The following is a 19,122-nucleotide window of genomic DNA, read 5'->3' on the forward strand; positions in this document are numbered from 1 at the left end:
GTGTATCTTTCATGAAACAAAAACAGATCAGAGATTTTTTTCTTGTCCTTTTCTGTTAAGAAATCAGAATAAAAAAAGAATATTATACTGGTTTTCCTTCAGAAAGCCAAGCACCTCCGATTACCTATTTTGCATAGAAATATAGAGCAGATATAGAAACTCAGAAAGTGTTTTCTTTCTGATTGTAAGCATAAAGTTTTTATAGTCACTTATTCAGTTGAATTACTGTGATCACTTCACTGGGCCATTTTACTGTGAGATATACTAAAATCAATGAATTAAGTCTTACATTCTCTCTCTCTCACACACACATACACACACGCTTCCCACACACCCATTTTTAACAGCCTCTATTTCATACCATTCATGCTTTTTAGTCAAGGTAAGTGTCTGAGTATACTGTAGCTGAAGTAACATTCCTGTAAAAGAGCCTTGCCAAAAAGCAGCTCTTTAAGCCAATAATCTTCTCCAGTGTAAAACAGACTCCCTGAAGTTTATCTCCCTCAGTCCTTCCCCTGTGCTGTCAAGGTAGCCCTTTTTTAATCTGCTCTATAAAATCTTCACTAAGTAGTCATCTTTGATTGAGGCACTTCCTGGGAACTGAGGTCCTTCCATTTTCAGGAAGTTTTCAACAGTGAAAATGGATTTCCTTTGTTGAGCCATATATTGTGTTCTCTGATGCCTGCTTTTCTCAACACTAACCCTTTCTGGAATGAAACACGGTGGAATATTTTAATTAATAAACATGTATTTGTTACTCACGGTGGGCAATTGCGAAATGTTTCAAAACAGTAGTATGTGTGCTTAACCGTTGATGAGGGAGAAGAGGCATGGGCTTTGAAGTCAGATAAGAGCAAAAATAATGCTGACTGTATGCCAGGCACTGTTGTAAGCACTTTCTATAAGTTAGCTCATTAATCCTGACCACAGCCCTCTGAAATATGTACTACTGATATCTCCGTTTCTACAGATAAGAAGATTGAGACACAAAGTTAAGAAACTTGCTCAAAGTCACCAGGCTAGTAGGTGTCGGAGCGGGCAGAGACCCCACTCCCACCCCCTAGACTCTGTTGACTCAGTCAGAGCATCCAGTCCTGCGGCTGCACCTTCTAAGCCAGCGGGTGTAGAGTTTCCTTAAACTGCCTTCACTTTAGTTTCCTCACCTGTAAAAATGGGCCAGTTTATTGTAAGAGTTAAAGGGAATGCCATTGAACATGACCAGTGGCTCTTAACATCTGAGGGTTTCGTTTTGCCTTTTTTTTTTTTTTTTTTTTAAGTTTAAGCCCCACCCGGAACTTCTGATTCATTTAAATACTTTGTGGTATGTGGTTTGCTGTCACCGATTTGAGACTCATGTCAACATTGCTTAAGAATAAACAGGGTGGGTTTTTTCTTAATTAATCTTCCTGATAACTGCAAAATTCATTACAGCATTAGTCAGCTGTAGGATTCAGTTTGGGCTGATATTAAAGAATCTGACTTCATAATCCCAAGGGGGTTGTTCCTTTCTCCATTTATTGCTAAAATATTTATCTGCATGGATATTCAAGGCAGTATATTTCATGAATAGCTGGTGCTAGTCACAAGGAGTGTGACATTATTTCTTCCCTCTTTTTGATGGCTTCTTTACTCTGACCCAATGAACTATTCTAAAAGTAAACCCTTAAAAATACGAATAGCATCACCTGCAAACATTTTGCAGTTTTTAATCTGTATATGGTGAGACTCAAGAGGTTATAGGTATTTTGATTGATGTGGCTTCTCATCAAAAGTGCAGAATCCAGAGATCTTTTATCCCTGTGCTGCCTTTTGAAAGAGAAAGGAGGACTCCTGGAGAAAATGTCACAACTCCTTTCACACATTTATTTAAGGAGACTCAGGGGCTAGTTAATTTCATTGAGAACAAAGGGGAGGACTTTTGAGTGCATGGCAGGACAGTGCCATAGAGTTTGAGGATTGTTCCTTTGACCCCATAGTTTTGCACCTCATGGGCTGTAACTGGGTCACTTCAAGGGCTTTGTCATTCAGGTCTCAGTCTGAGCCAGATCAAAGATAACAGGGACGATTCGGAAGATGTCAGAAGTTTACCTCAGCAGAGTGATGCTGTTCAGTTCAGCAGTCATCTGTGGAACATTTTTCACAAGGCACAGAGGAGACACACATGCAGTGGACACTGTCCCCACACTCATGTGTCCAGCCTGTGGGGAGGCAGGAGCAGGTGGTTTCAGTACAGGTCAGCAGGCGTTACGGTGGCGGGAGATACTGGTGCTTGGAGAGTAGAGAAGAGGCTTGCCTGGGAAAGCGGGCATGGGATGAGCATGGGGCTTATCCGAGAAGGCTTCCTGAGGCCTGGAGTGCTGAAATGAGTCTCAAGGATGGATCGACACCAGTGAGGTGAAGGGGAATGGGACCTTCCCGTGGCCCCTGTCACCCCGTGAGCAGTTCTTTCTTACCTAACCAGCAGCATCAGCTGCAAATAATGTCCTGACTTGCTGACTTCAAACCCCATCCTTATTTGACTGTTAAAGAAAAAGTTCATTTCTGGGTCTCCTTGATTAGCTGATTTTGTGAAGTAGAAGCTATAAGAAAAAAACTACAAAACCCTGTGGGCCTTTGTGTCCCTGAAACAAGCTGTCTGCTTTACCCATCTGGCCTGACCTTCTCCATTGTAACCTGAGCAGAATTGGCTGGGGAGTGTGCATGGGCGGGGGAGAGAGGGGGCCCTGAGGAAGATCACCGGCCTGCTTGGCTGGCAGCCCAAGGGGATTGTAAAATCAGCGAGAGCCAGACAGTAAGCATCATTCAAAGCAGTCATCAGCCCAAAAGGTTGGTCCCTTGGCCAAAAGTAAGAGTAGCCAATGGCTCCCACCGGCCAGCTTACATCATTTATTAGCTTGGTGACCTTCAGCAAATTGCTTCGCTTTTCAGTGCTTTGTCTTCTCTAAAGTAAGGACTAGAAATGAAGGTGGGGATTCAATGAACTAATTCATAGAAAGCACTTGGAAGAGTTTCTTGTTAAGTGTTAGCTGACGGAGTCCGGTTCTCTCGGAAAGGGACCTAAATAAACATACCAAGACCTGTGCGGTTGACTGAGGTGTTTAGTACCAAGCTTGAATGCTCTGGGGGCTTCCCTAGTAGCTCAGCTGGTAAAGAATCCACCTGCAATGCTGGAGACGGGCTCCATCCCTAGGTTGGGAAGATCTCCTGGCTACCCCACTCCAGTATTCTGGCCTGGAGAATTCCATGGACTGTATAGAGCAAGGGGTAGCAAAGAGTCGGACAAGACTGAGTGACTTTCATTTTCACACTTTTGAATGATCTGTGAGCTATTGGTTGACCACACAAGGCAATTTATTCATTCATTACTTATCCAACGCATGTCTGTTGGGTGTTTCCTAGGTGTTGGGCACCGATCTGAGCACCTGGAAAAAAATGAGAGAAATCAGTCCACGCAGAGGAAGAGCCCTAGAATGTTCCAGGAACGACCAAGAGGTCTGTGTAGAATGAGCAGGGGGAGGAAATACAGGAAATGAGATCATAGTGGCAACAAGGGGCGGATCTCACAGGGCCTCATAGACCTTTATAAAGACTTTGACTTTGAGGTCAGTATGGAGTGAGAACTATGAGGAATTCTAGCAACTACTACTGATTATGGAGCTTGTAGAATTGCTTCACCTGAGTTATCTGGTTCGGATCAGAGAGAGAGAACAGATTAGAATGATGATGTAAGGCAAATGATACTGTCCCCAGGGAGGAAGCTGAGATAGAGGGGTTAGGGAGGTTGCCTGGGGCAGTGTTCAAATCCAGATCTGTGGACTGTAATTGAATGAGCATACGGATATGTTTGGGGCTTCCCGGGTTGCGCAGTGGTAAAGACTCTGCCTTCCAATGCAGGAGACCCAAGAGACGTGAGTTCAATCCCTGGGTCGGGAAGATCCCCTGGAGGAGGAAATGGCAACCCATTCCATTATTCCTACCTGGAAAATCCCATGGACAGAAGAGCCTGGCCGGCTACACAGCCCTTAGGGTTGCAGAATCTGACACTAGTGAGCACATAGGCACACACATATGGACTTGCTTGCCACCAAATGGATTGGAGCGGAACTAACTTCAGAATCTCCTTGGCCACTGCCCAGGAATGGTTAGAAACTGGGTGCCCTTGCTTCCAAAGGACTCTGGACATCAGAGACAGAGACTCAGAGTGCATAGCGCTCACTACACAGACGTGCTTTCCAGGGACACCAAGCAGTAGGACACGGGGTTGAAGCTTTAACCTCACACCTCCGAGCATCTTCTGTTTTTCCAACAGACACTATAAATGTGCTCACTCCATATTTAAAGACCCCAGTATGGGTGAATGCTTTTTCAGGGCAGGGTAGAATCAAAGCCCAAAATACCAAAGGTTCAACTTCCTGTTCCTGACCACAGTAGACCAGAAAATGAGGCAGTTTTCAGAGCAGCTGTCCCCACCCGTGAACCTGTAGTTCAGCTTTGACTCACAGGAACCCATGGGAACTCAGACTCCTTACCCTGAAAAAAGTTGTTCTCAACTGAATGGACACCCCAAAGTCAGGTTGAGTGTTCCAGACCGAACTGCAGTGCAGAACGTGAAGGACAGAAGTTTTGCTGGGAATAAGATCATTTGTTTTGCAAATTGTGGGACGAAGTAAGGACCTACCCAGAAGCCTCTTAATCCATACTAAGCTATTTTGAAATCTGTGATGATTGTTGAAGGAGCTGAACTGTAAGATAAAGAAGCAAGCAGACAAGCATCAGTCACTCAGTCATGTCCGACTCTTTGTGACCCCATGGACTGTAGCCTGCCAGGCTCTTCGGGTCCATGGAAATCTCCAGGCAAGAATACTGGAGTGGGTTGCCATTTCCTTCTCTGGGGTATCTTCCCAACCCGGGAATCAAACCCAGATCTCCTGCACTGCAGGCAGATTCTCTACCGTCCGAGCCACCAGGGATGCCCCATGATGAAGAATAGAGGGGATTAATTTTCCAACAAGTATGTAAACTAGCTGCCTAATACGAGCAGATTATGTGGTCTCTGCCTCCTCTAGCTGTTTGTGAGGGATAGGTAATGTTCAGTCGTGGTACACCCTAGGTGCTCTGTTGGCTGTGTATTCCAGTTGCTGTACATAAATCCAGCTGTTAGTACTCAGCGAAAATGGAGAGAGACAATGACTACAATGAAACAGTATAGGTGATGCCTGTCAACTGCTTCATCTTGTGTCAGCCAAAGAAACAGTGTTCTTTCTAACGTGGAAAGAGATATTGCTCAACTTTTCTAAGAAATGGTCAAGTTGGCTTCGAGTCATATGAAACTTTTATTTTATATTTGACTTTAGAGTTCATTCTTGAGCTAAGATGTGGATTCATTGTACTGACAGATGTGCAAGCTAGCATCAAGCCTGATTGTAAACTTCAGTTTCTCTGACTGATTCAGACATAGGCAAGTTGTTGGACTTCTCTTAGTAGCTACTGAATAGCCTCATTTTACAAGTTTATTTTTTTCATTGGCATTGTTGTGATGAGTAAGTGAAAATGTGTATATAAAGATCCTGACAAGTCATTTTATGTAAGTGGTACTTCCACCCCATTCCTAAGGAACGTGGATGTGGACTGCACCTCTGGGAGCCAGTGAAGGTTTTTAGGCAGGGGAATGACATGATTCATACAGGTTTTAAGAACAATGATTTTGGGGTCACTGTAATGTGTGGGCTAAATGTAGAGAGACCTGAAACAAGGAATGAATAATCAAATAAATGGTGACAAAGACAAGGGCCCGAGTGAAGGCCGTGACAGTGGAGATGCAGGACGAATCCAGGTTGGGGAGGTTTTAAAAGTAGAATTGAGAGAATTTGAGGTCTAATTGAGTTAAGAGAGAGTAAAAGGATGATCAGAAGTAAAGGATGACTTTTAAGTTTTCCAGCTTATGGAGATAACCGAATTAACCAGAACAAAGAATAGTAGAAGGAACTATTTTATTGCAGGCTGAAGCTTTATACTTGGCACTGAGCTAAGGCATTAATGGATCATTTGATTTAGTCATCATGCCAACTCTATGGAGTCAGTTATGTTGGGCCATTTTACTGTTGTAAAAATTTTAACTCAGAGAAGTCTGATGCCGTGCAGCCAGTCAGTGTCCCCCAAGGATTTGGATATAGATTTTTCTGACCACAAAGCCTCACTTGAAACTGCAGCAAGAAACAAGCCTTTGCTCCAGAGAAGGGGAAATGGAGTAGGGTTGGGAGGTTGCAGATAAAATGTAGTCCTGGAAACGTTAACCTTGAGTCACTTACGTCAGGCAGGGATATCTTGAGGGCAGTTAGAAAGCCAGGCCTGTAGCTCTGGGGAGGGGTTGGGGGAGATACAAAAATGTGGGCGTTGTTGGTATATGATTGGCATGGAGGAATGAATGAGATCACCCAGCAAGGGGTGTATTAGTTAAAGAGAAACAGACCCTAAGAAAATGAAGGTTAGAAGATGAATGCTCACCTATTTTAGGAATTTAGAAACACTCATATACCTATATGCAGTGGAACTTTTTTCCGACCGAAGTATAGCCCTGTGCTTTTGTATATAAATTTGAATGCTTTTATTTTTCAATAGTTAGATATTGAGTGTTCTTGCATGCCAGTCATCATGAAAAATTGGCCCCTGCCTTCATAGAGCTTGTAGTCTGGTGGAAAGCCATAAATAAGAAAGCAATTAAACAGTAGCGAGTCATTGTCAATTACAGTATAGGCTTCTGGGTTATCATAGGATGTTCTCTGAGGGTCCTATAAAATGTCGACTCTGAAGCTAGACTTGGAAAACAATTGCTGGACCTAAAAATAACTATAGATTCTGTTTCTGAAGAAATGCTTGAGAATGATTACAAGAAAATTTTTTCTTGTAATATATACTGAAATTAATTTGCCTACAGGTTATGCAGGAAGCTGGGTTTTTCAGGTGTGTAAGGCAAAAATTAAATCTACGGAAGATGATTCTGCAAGTCCTAGAGGCAGGCAGAGGCAGGGTCTCTAAGTCAGTCTCCCACAAACAGTTTTTTCTCAAGTGTTGCAATTTTTTCAGTTGCGTACCAGATGAACTAGTTGGCTTGCTGTGAGGAGCCACATTATACTAAAAAAAAAACAAAACAAAAATCACTTATCTTTTAATCACAGCCTTGCACTCCGCACAACCAGAGCTGCACAGAAAGAGAGGCGCGGGGGACTAGGACCACCAAGAGAGAGCTGCCGCGGCGCCCCGCCCCATGCCCCTTCTGGGACCCCAGTGCTCTGTTTGAATCCTGTCTGTGTCTCCTTCTCCCCCGCCATGCTTGAATCTCTGCATATAAAATGATATGATGCACTCCACTGTAGCAAATATTAAGAGTCAAATGTGCACCCTGAAATTTCTTAGATTTCTTTTCCTGAATTGCTCTGACTCTTGCATAAAATGGGGAAACAGAAAATTCCTTTGCCATCAGAACAGAAAATTGCCAAACCTTCATATTGTACTGTAAGTAGCTCAGTCTCAAAGCTTTTACCTTGAGATCCATTCCTCCTTTTGAGAGGTTATCTAGCCCAGCCCTGGAGCCAGACTGTCTGGGTTTGAATTCCTAGTCCACCAGTCACTGACTGTGTGACCTTGGGCAAAATACTTAACCTCTCTGTGCTTCAGTTTCCACGTGTGTAAAATGAGGGTAATAATAGTACCTCCATCCTTAGGGTTATGTGAGGAATATGTTAATCTGTCTAAAGCACTTAGAACTGTATCTGGCATGTCTGTAGTAAGCATGTGTACCTGGCGTATGTAGCGAACAAACCATAAAGGTTAGGTGCGGGTGTTAGTGCTGTATGATGCTAGTGGACGAAACAGCACGTGAAGATGGGAGCCAGGCCGGTGAGGATCAGTCTCCCCAACCCACTGCAAATCAGTCACAGGTCAGCTCCCCTGGCACTTAGCGTGGAGGGAAGAGTCCAGCATATATTGCCCTCTTCACTTTTAACACTGAGGACCACTGGGCCATGGCAGAACGCAGCAGATAGTCGATTGCAAGACCCATAGCCAGAGACAAGGGACTTTCTCTTCTTTAAAATAGAAACCTCCTTCCTTCCAAACACATGTGCAACGGTTATGTTTAGAAATCCTCGAGGAGCAGTATGGGAAGATCGCTGAAAGCATGGTGTAGGGCATGATGCCTCGTGGATGATAAGGAAGATGGGCAGCCCGCCAGCTCTCCATCTTGCCTTGTCTTTTCCGTAGCACTTTCTCAGATCAGAAGGGGAATGTGACTCTTTTCTCTGTAGCCAAACCTTTCTCTCAGTCCTATTTAGCTGCCAACTTCAAGCCCTTGGTTAGCACGTTTCTTGGGCTTATTTGCCTCTAAGAGCAGCAGAGAATAAATTCTAGATGTTTAAACAGGTGGAATGAGCTCCAGCTTGGAGTCAGCTAGTCAGACCTCATTGTGATGCCTCCGAACATCTCCCTTCTAAACCTCTTCCCTCACTTGCCCTAAAATCCTCTGATACCTCCCTCCTTACAAGAACCTGCAAAGTTGGAGACTTTAATATAGTTAGTAGATCATCAGCTTCTGGACTTCACTTCTAAACCCCAAACGGTAGAGTTATAAAGGGCCATTTGACCAAGCAATGGTGTAATTTATTCCCTGGAGGATGTGTCAGATCTTGTTTCCTTTTAACTGCTTACGGGTTGAAAACCATGACTGTGGTTACAGAGGGCAGACCCCAGAGTCTGTGCACTGGATCCAGCCCACGTGTGTTTGCTTTGGCCCATGTGGTTGTGTACACATATATCAGTTAGTTGCAATATACAACAGTTGGGAGATTTCACATAACGATCCACATTTCCAACTTTTTATTTTAAATATGCCAGATCTGCCAACACTGGGTCTCCCTTCCCTCCCATGGGAAACAGTCTGCCTGAGTCGGGGAGCAGCCCCTCCACTTTGCATAGTCCCCACCTGGCCCACATCCTTTACACCAGCTCATTGCCTAACCCCAGAGGAGCTGAAATATATAAATCTCTTAGAGCCTGGTGCCATTCTCTTTACAATATAACCCCAAATGAAAAGTGAAAATCCTCATTACACTTGATGACCCAGATGTAACAAGATGCTAAATAATGAGTCTCGGGCCTCTGCTCTCTGATTTAAGACAGAATTTCAAGTAAAACATTCTTTGTGTCATTTATTTAAAAACCACACATTTGAACATTATCCTTGCCTGATGTTTTCCCTGAGTCAGAGAGCAGTTTTTGTCCTTTAACCTTTTTCATGGTAAAATTTTATGCTGTTCTGGTTAGTACCAGTAATACAGGCTAAACGACTACCCAAAGGTGAACCCTCTGGCCTTGTCTTTAGTCATCTGCTTTTGGCTGCTGAGAGATTTGAGGTTATGGGCTGGCTCTGGGGAAGGGAGGGTGGAGGTCTAGAAAGGAAATAAGATACATGTTTCACTTCCACTGAGTCATGGGGCCACAGGACACAAAGGTAATGTGTGCCCAAGTATTTGTTAATTGCTTTCATTGGGAATTTCATTTGCCTTTCTTGCTGAGCTGCGTGGCCAAGCCTCGCCCACAAGGTTCTACAGGCACCCCCATTCAGGCAGACATACCTCAGTTCCTGAAATCTGCCCAGTTCAAATTCTTCTTCCTTTGTACCATTTCTTTATTCTGAAGGTGGAAGAGTACATTTCTCATACCACCTGCCAGCCACCTGAGGGCAATTAGAGCGTGCTAGCATGAGGCCAGCGCACAGCCTTTCATGAAAGAATCGTGTCATCAAAGTACAAAGCGTGGTTATTACTGTGCAGAAGTTTAATCAGTTTACAAAAATGCGTTGAACACTGGGGGCTTTGGATAAAAAAGTCATATGTGCGTATTAGTCATCCATTCCATTGTCATCACTGTTTCGGTCTACCATAGAGATGTTTTATTAGTTCGTTCAAATTCCCATGACTCCAGTTTCACATGAGGTCGTATACTCCTCAATTGAAAAGTTTTTTAGTAGCTTTGGTCGGTCTGAAATTTCAGAATATTGAGCAAGGCCTGAGCTAGAACATGATCTAATAAGATTGGACTGTCAAAACAAGAAGCACTAGTCTGTGATTACAAGATTTTTAGGAAGAAAATGTTAAAACTCTGCTGTGAGAACCTCAGAAAGATAATAAAACAGGTTGGAAGCCAGTTTCTTTTTCATGTCTATTCTGATAGGTGGGACATCCGCCTATTTAAGCAGCAAAACTGCAGTGGAATGAAGTGTGAGTCCACAGAAACAATAGATAGTATCTTCCTATTGGGAAACTCTAATTGCTTGTGTAATCAGTAAGATGAAGCATCTGAAAATACTTGAAACGTTTTGTTCGAGCCCCAAAGGGTACTCAGAGAGACTAGCTCCAAAACGCCCAAATAGAGAAGATACATCATTGGTTAATAACTCAGATTGGAGTCAGAAGTGAGTTCCATTCCCAGGCTTCCACTGTGAGATTTGAAGCAAGTTATTTAACCTTTTTGCTCCTCAATTTTTTTTATCCCTAAAATGGGAATTGGAACATTATGGAAATATCATGGGGATTAAAAAGAGATAATGTGTGGAGAATTCTTGGAGCAGTACCTAGCCTATGAGTGGCCAGTAAGTGATGGTCATCGCTATTCGGTTAAACAGAAATTTGTAATCACTTGTTATTTTGGATATTCAGTAATGGTTTTCGAAATAAAGGCGATATCATAGTTTGCTTCTAAGTTTTCCATAGTTACGTTTAAATCCTCAGTTGCTCTCTGCCCCTTTTCTTAGTCTTATGTGTACTTACCAGTGTCTTGTTCATTCTCCGGTCGCTTTTCACTCTCTGCCGATACCATTCTAATGAGTAAACGCTTAAGACCCAATCTGAATGGAGGTTTAGGCTGAGTCTGGGACTGAGTTACTAATCTATTACTTTAGCCTTCTGGAGGTTTTCTTTTTTGTTTGTTTACTTCCTGTTCATTTACTGAAGATTATAATTTTTGTGTCATACTGCTGAATTACAATGTAACAAATGACAAAATATGTTTATGAAATGCCTTATGTTTGTAATCACTTAAAATAAAGTGTTAATAAAGAATATAGTTTATTGATGAATTTATATAGACTCCAAGGGGGAAAACCCACTGCTCATGGTGATCTCATCTCTAAGATGTTACATAATCACTACAACGGAAACCTAATTGATTTTATTACCAGATTAATCAGGGGTCACAGTTACATCCTGGTAGTTACTACCTTCAGACTATCTTCTTTTTGTAACTTGGGGAGGATTTTGTCCTGGGGACCCTACTGTAGCATTTGCCCTTGCAGAGGACTTGGATCTGAACACCCAGAGCTAGAGGCAGAAGCAGATCATGCTTTTCCTCTACGAAGTAATAGAAATGTAGAAGAAAAGCACTCTCATCATTCTGGATGAAATTAGACATTTGATAAGAATTCCCTTTAGCTCAGTCTTTTGCTTCATTGAAAACCCAGAATCTTTGTAGAAGTCTAGGGGCAGGGAAAAAGTACACAAATTGTTACCTCATTTTACCCATAAAATCTCCAAAGAAGGGAATCCTATTTTCACCTTAGACTCTCAGAAGCATGGACAATAGAAACAGTTCATTTGCTCTAACATAGTTTATGATGTCACCAGAAATTCTTTATAAAACGGTCAGCATGAGTATGCCATGCAATTCATAAACCATGCTTTATCCGTGCTGTGTTGCGCAATATGTCAGCATTTCCCCTTTCTTTCCTGTAAATTGTAACTTTTCTGGTGATTGGCATTTAAAGTCTTTTCCTGATTAAGGAATTGTCAGCTGAAATCATCAGGGATTTCCCTGTAGCTGTTTTGAAAGAAGTCCGAAGAACTTAAGTGTTGCTTGGAAATTAAGAAATGTGAAATAGTTTGTGTGAATCTTAGTGGTGAAATAGAATCAAGATGACTGTTTTTCTTGAAAATGAGAGCATTAGAGAGTTGCAGACGGAATTAGAGAAATCTCAGCGATAATAAAGTCTTTCAAACGTTTAATAAACCTCAGTGTCTCTGTTCTGTGCCTTTCAGACGATGCACGTATTACACTTTAGGAACTCAACTGGAAGAGAAACATTAAAATAACATTTCAGATGCTTGGAAAGTGATTTTTTAATTTAATTTCTTGATATACTTAGAGTTAACAGAAACCTTTTTTAAGGCGCTGTTAGAAAACCTTCTGATGATCCATGTCGCATCCGTAGTATCATCAGAACAAAGATGGTGACTGGGGTAGCATTACGTATACTAGACAGGATGAAAGGAAAGAGATCTATTTCAGGTACAGGGATTATGTAATGAGCTTTCTGCCCAGTGACAGGATGGGGTGGAGTAAGTAGGAGACAGCTGGTGGATGTGATAAAGAGTGGGGGGCCTCTTTGAGAAGAGCGGTTTGAGAAAGCATCTCAGAGGAAGTGACTCGAGCTGAAGCAGAAGAAATCATCAGGGATAGAGCACAGGGAAGAACTCAGCAGGTACATAGGAAAGGAAAAGCATATTCAAGGGCCCTGGGGCTGGGATGACTTCTTCCAGAAACAATGAGGAGACAGATGTAGTTGGAACATAAGGCAGGAAGGGTGGGGTAAGACCTGAAAGGTAGGAAGAGGCAGCCCTGATTAAAAAAAAAAACAAAACACAAAAACAGTCCATTACTGGGTGAAAAGAATTAGCAGTTGGGTTCATTTTATGAAAGCTTCTCACTCGTGTGTTTCAGAATTATTCCAAGTCTGAATATGGCATGTGAAAAACACTTTGAAGAAATAGTAAGGGCCTGTATGCCAAGACTGAACCAACTGCAACTTCCTAATTTGTATTTGATAACAAATAGGCTATACTCTTAGCTGTAAAGTGCAGGACCTCATGACTTCCCAGCTACACCTCTCTTTTTGTCAACTTTCATATGAACTAAGGACACTGAAACAAATCCTCAGAATCAGTTTTGCTTATGACCGCTCTTCTGCATCAGCCCTTAACCCCAGCGTTCATGCTATGCATGTTCTGATAGTTTCCTAGTGTCCCCCATTCCTTCATGGACAAAGTGTGACATAGCTAAGTCTGATGACAAAGAAAGGGAAAACCCCCACAACTTAACTCTCCTTCCCTCAGGTAAGAGATACTGGTTTTGCAGGACAAAATGAAAAATCCAAGGGACCCAAAATGAGGGAACAACAGTTTACCGGAAATTACCACAATCAAATAGTGGCAGAAAGTGACTGATGCTTTCTTACTCTTATCTTCTTACTGAGATCTCCCATGTAGCCCTGTGTGAGCAACTTCAGTTCAGTTCAGTTCAGTCACTCAGTCACGTCCAACTCTTTGCAACCCCATGGACTGCAGCATGCCAGGCCTCCCTGTCCATCACCAATTCTCAAGAGTCTACGCAAACTCATGCCCATTGAGTCAGTAATGCCATCCAACCATCTCATCCTCTGTCGTCCCCTTCTCCTCCCGCCTTCAGTCTTTCCCAGCATCAGAATCTCTTCCAATGAGTCAGTTCTTCGTATCAGGTGGCCTAAGTATTAGAGCTTCAGCTTCAACATCAGTCCTTCCAATGAATATTCAGGACTGATTTCCTTTAGGATGGACTGGTTGGATCTCCTTGCAGTCCAAGGGACTCTCAAGAATCTTCTCCAACACCACAGTTCAAAAGCATCAATTCTTCTGCACTCAGCTTTCTTTATAGTCCAACTCTCACATCCATACATGACTACTGGAAGAATCATCGCTTGGATTAGACAGACCTTTGTTGGCAAAGTAATGTCTCTGCTTTTTAATAAGCTGTCTAAGTTGGTCATAACTTTTCTTCCAAGGAGCAAACTTCTTTTAATTTCATGGCTGCAATCACCATCTGCAGTGATTTTGGAGTCCCCCACAATAAAGTCTGTCACTGTTTTCACTGTTACCCCATCTATTTGCCATCAAATGATGGGACCAGATGCCATGATCTTAGTTTTCTGAATGTTGAGTTTTAAGCCAACTTTTTCACTCTCTTTCACTTTCATCAAGAGGCTCATTAGTTCTTCACTTTCTGCCGTAAGGGTAGTGTCATCTGCATGTCTGAGGTTACTGATATTTCTCTCGGCAATCTTGATTCCAGCTTGTGCTTCATCCAGCCCAGCATTTCTCATAATGTACTCCGTATATAAGTTAAGCAGGGTGACAGTATACAGCCTTGACATACTCCTTTTCTGATTTGGACCGAGTCTGTTGTTCCATGTCCAGTTCTAACTGTTGCTTCTTGACCTGAATACAGGTTTCTCAGGAGGCAGGTCAGGTGGTCTGGTATTCTCATCTCTTTCAGAATTTTCCACAGTTTGTTGTGTTTCACACAGTCAAAGGCTTTGGCATAGTCAATAAACAGATGATGTTTTTCTGGAACTCTCTTGCTTTTCCGATGATCCAGCGGATGTTGGCAATTTGATCTCTGGTTCCTCTGCCTTTTCTAAAACCAGCTTGAACATCAGGAAGTTCATAATTCAGGTACTGTTGAAGCCTGGCTTGGAGAATTTTGAGCATTTCACACTAGCGTGTGAGATAAGTGCAGTTGTTCATAGTCTGAGCATTCTTTGGCATTGCCTTTCTTTGGAATTGGAAGGAAAACTGACCTTTTCCAGTCCTGTGGCCACTGCTGAGTTTTCCAAATTTGCTGGCATATTGAGTGCAGCACTTTCACAGCGTCATCTTTCAGGATTTGAAATAGCTCAACTGGAATTCCATCACCTCCACTAGCTTTGTTCGTGTTGATGCTTCCTAAGGGTCACTTACTATAGAGCATTTCCAGTTATTTAGTATAGTGGAAAGGCACTAAGATTGCCTTGTGGTATTCAAAGGCATGAGATCTTCAAAGACTGGTAATTGAATAGGGTAGCAAACACAGAGATTTGAGTTGGATGGGTGTAGGAGATGATTTGTTCAAAATAATTTCACAACTAGGAGCAAAGTCTTAATGCCTGAGTGGATGTCAGAGCAGCAGGCCAACTCTTCTCTGCCATTAAAAGCTCACACAGATCCCATACATCAGTAACGTGCTTTTCTAGGCTTACAGTTTCCTTTCAAGTAGCCTTACTCAATCCTCCCTGAAAATAACCAAGCCTAGGTGGGTTGTCTGTCCAGGTGGTGAATGTCTGTCCAACTTTGGACGTGGGGTTGTAAACCTGGCGGTTGCTTTCTTTTCCAGAGCAAGTGCTCTATAGGGACCTGCAGGCTCTCTCTTAAGCTATTGGCTTCCTTCATTGTGCACCGTGCCTGAGCCCTGCGCCAGCCATTGATGATACCACAGTTAAGACACTAGTGAGGTCTAGGTGGGGAAATGGTCAGAGTGTGAGAAGGACTGTAGGGGCAGAGTTGTAAGGAAAGTTTTATGTAAGGGCAGAGTCAGAACAACTGATTCAGGAAGGGAGGTGAAAATCAAGGAGGGCCTCCGAGGAGTAAATAACTCACATGGATGGGTTTAAAGGAAGGAGTATAAGTAAGCACAGAAAATAACATGAGCCAAGGCAGACACAGACAAATGACCATGGAGAGCATGTTCCTTCATCATTGACTATTCTAGTGTGACTAAAACCTTTTTGCTTTTTCCTTTTTGTGTGTGTGTTGGGAGCAGATGGAAGGAGAGTTACAGGGATAGAGGGACTGGGACAATCAGGTGGAGAAGCAGGGGTCAGAAGACTTCACATAGCAAGTGAGGAATATTTAAGCTTTAGAGTCAGAAAGACCCAGAGAGCCAGTCAGTGGTTGCCTCAGCACTCCAGTTTCCACATCAGCAATGTGAAAAAGCTTCTACTGAGGTTGCTTTTGAGGATGACATGAGGTGGATAGTCTATAGCATAGTCAAGGGCTGGACTTGAAGTCAGATAGACCTGCCTTCTTATATTACCCAACTAATTGTGCAAGTCCTTGAACCTTGGTTTTCTCACATGTGCAATGGGAATAGTAGTATCCTCTTCATGGACTTAAGAGGATTCAATTAGCTAATTCATGTAAAGTGTTTATTAGGACAGTGCTGGGTACATGATAAGTATTAAATATTAGCCACCCTCTTCCTCCTCCATCACATAGCATAGACCCTCACCCAAAGTTAGTTCCTTTCCCCTAAGAAAATACAATGGTATGCAATTTTTCAGTTCCTTGGTAATTTATTCACTCCAACTATGCTAAGAGAGAATTGACCTTTCTAGCAATTGTATTTTCTCCTTGGAGGGGTCTTCATTTCAGGCCTCACGCATTTATTTTCCTTTGTGGGACGGTAGTGTCATTTTTGTCAAATGCCTGATGATGACAAGTGTCATCCCCAGGCAAATAAATAGCATACTTTCTTCTTGGATTCTGTTCTCCTAGTTTGGTAGTTTCTATACAGTTTTACTACCTTCAACAGCACATGCTTTAAGCTCAGTACCACTCAGTGATAGATATCTAAGCTCAGTATTGGGAAAGCGTATTGCCAAGGCCCTGCTTTCAAGTGGCTGACTGCCTGGTTGGGAAAATAGAACTTACAGAAAACTTACAGTTAGGCAATTTTATGAAGAAAGTGTGACAAGGTACAAAGTCTTTTCTCACTATGTTTATGACACCAGCAGTAATTATATTGGTTGATGGGAGAGGGAGCAGGGGAGACGTTGCTGGAGTTTTTAGGGGAGGCTCCAAAATTTAGGAACTGTCTTGTAACCAACCAACATGTCTTAAAATAATCATCACTTTTGGTTTCATATCATTGCTCAGTCTTCCCAGCAAACTAAAGATGAGTCCATCTTGGGGAAAATAAGAGTGTGATTTAAAGTCAGTGATTCCCCAGAAGATCCCTTTATTATACCACTACTCTCCTCTATGCTTTGAAATTCTTGTTTGCCAAATTGTATTTACAAGTAATAATTTGTATCTTCTGTGTTTTATTAATCAAAGACAGTTGCCCAACAGAGATCTTGATCAGCATAAAAAATATGAATTCAGTATAGCAGCCTGTTACCTAATTTCAGTTTATTGAAAAAAAAAAAACCAAGTAAACTGTCTCACTTAATTATGAGTTTAAGATATAAACTCCTGTTACTATTGTATACATGTATATATCCAGGAGCTATGAGAAGTCTAGAAAAAGATTGATACATACAGAAAAAGACTGATAACTTGGACTACATTTTTTTTTTTTAATTAAAAATTACTCATGGCAAAAAAAAAAAACCTGAGGAAAGCCATGAGAAATCATCAACTGACCAAAGGGGAAAATTGTAATTCATACAGGGCTAATTCATGCAGGGCTAATTTCCTGCAGAGTTTCTTACAAATCAATAGGAAAATGGACAAATAGTTCCAGAAAAAAGCAGTACTGGTCATCAGTAAGCATGTAAGAAGATGTTTAACCTTACAAAAGAAATGAAGATAAAATAACTTTTTTACCTATCAAAGTCATCAAGATTAACACATTTGATAATATTAGTGTTCGGAATATATGGAAAAGTAGGCATACTCAAAAACTGTTAGTAGGAGATTGATTGTGAAAGCTTTTTGGAGGGCAGTTGGCAAAATCATTTGCGCTTAAAATGCACTTACTGTTTAATCTGACAAAGACACCTTAGATAATTTATTTGACAAATAGATCCATACACAAAATCAATGGTGTGTATGCAGTGAGGTATATTGCCACATTTATTATATCAGTCAAAAAGTAGGAGACTTTAGCTTCTGATTAAGATTAGGTAACACAGACCACATTTACCTCCACTTGAAACATTAAAAAAGAAAAAAATAAATAAATAAATTACGTGAAACAATATCTCCCAGGATGTTGGACATCATGCATCAGAAAGCAATGATCTTTGAAGACAAGGAAAGAAAATGAGCCCCCGATTGCTCCAATTTACTGCTTGGAGAGAGTCTCCAGGCCAGAGTACAGCTAACAGAACACAGGCAGATTCCTATTGTCTTCCTAGTTGAAGGAGGTGTAGCTAAAAGTCCAAGGAAGCCAAGATAGTTAGTCTAGAGTAGAAAGCTGCACAAAGACAGAAATCTGGAGCACTGAACAGCTCTCTCCCTTGTGTGTTGACTTGAGTTCAGAGGAGTGCATGCGTATGGCTGAATGACCCAAGGTCAGAGAAAGAACTATCTAAAGGACTAGAGAGAACAGCGCCTGGAACTCTATGGAAGGATGGGGGTAATGTCTGTTCTCAACAGCAAAAACAACAAAATTTCATAATTCAGGAATATTAAAGTCTTGCCTCAGTAATAGAGTAAAATTAACCATAGATTATACACAGCTCTGACCATGAACAAATCTTAAAAACAAGGCCCAAAAGGACCAAACTATTTCCGATTAATTTAACTATATCCCAGAACAAAACTCAAGAATGTTTATGAGAAGACAGAAATAAACATCACTCCACCATGCCTGGCATCCAGTCAGAAATTACCAGGTTAGCATAGAAGCAAAACAATACAACCCATAATGAGGGGAAGAAAACTCATTGAAACTGACTCAGAAATGACATGGATATAAAAATAGGTAGGCAAGGATGTTATAATTGTTATGATTGCATTTTGTATGTTCAGAGAGCTAGTGGAAAGATTGCCCGTATTAAGTAAGGAGATAGATCTTTTCATATCTTTTTAAAGACACAGGTTAAACTTCTAGAGATGAAACCTACAATGGCTGAATTTTTAAAAAGAAATAAAATCACTGCATAGGATTAACAACAACACAGACATTGCAGGAAAAAAGACTAATGAACCAGATGACATAGCCATAAAAACTATCCAAAATCAAACATGCACACACAAAAAAAAGGACTTTAAAAAATGAAAAGGGCACCAATGAACTATGGAATTTCAAGGAGTCATATATATGTATCATTGGAGTCATATATATGTATCACTGAGGTTCCCAAAGGAGAAGAGAGAGATAGGAAGACTGAAAAAAATATTTTAAGAGATAATGGCTGAAATTTTCCAAATTTGTTGAAAAATTTAAATGCATAGATCCAAATTCAGCAAACCCCAAGCACAAGAACACATGAAAGAAACTACACCAAAGCATATTATAATCAAATTGCTTAAAACAAGTAATAAAGAGAAAAATCTT

General features: G+C 41.5%; 1 protein-coding gene across 6 annotated transcripts in view; it reads left to right on the top strand.

Annotated features, from left to right (window-relative positions):
- The window catches only part of NSMCE2 (NSE2 (MMS21) homolog, SMC5-SMC6 complex SUMO ligase), a 237,179-nt gene that overhangs the window by 172,528 nt on the left and 45,529 nt on the right, over positions 1–19,122 (top strand). For 3 of the 6 annotated variants that reach the window (XM_025265483.3, XM_025265487.2, XM_025265488.2), the window contains one exon: positions 3,400–3,492. The exons of the other annotated variants lie outside the window; for them this stretch is intronic. In XM_025265483.3, the coding sequence (XP_025121268.1) occupies positions 3,400–3,492 (93 nt within the window). The remainder of the gene's footprint in view (positions 1–3,399; positions 3,493–19,122) is intronic. 6 annotated transcript variants of the gene reach the window in all.

The sequence above is a fragment of the Bubalus bubalis genome, chromosome 15, assembly GCF_019923935.1.
Source record: "Bubalus bubalis isolate 160015118507 breed Murrah chromosome 15, NDDB_SH_1, whole genome shotgun sequence".
Taxonomy (NCBI): domain Eukaryota; kingdom Metazoa; phylum Chordata; class Mammalia; order Artiodactyla; family Bovidae; genus Bubalus; species Bubalus bubalis.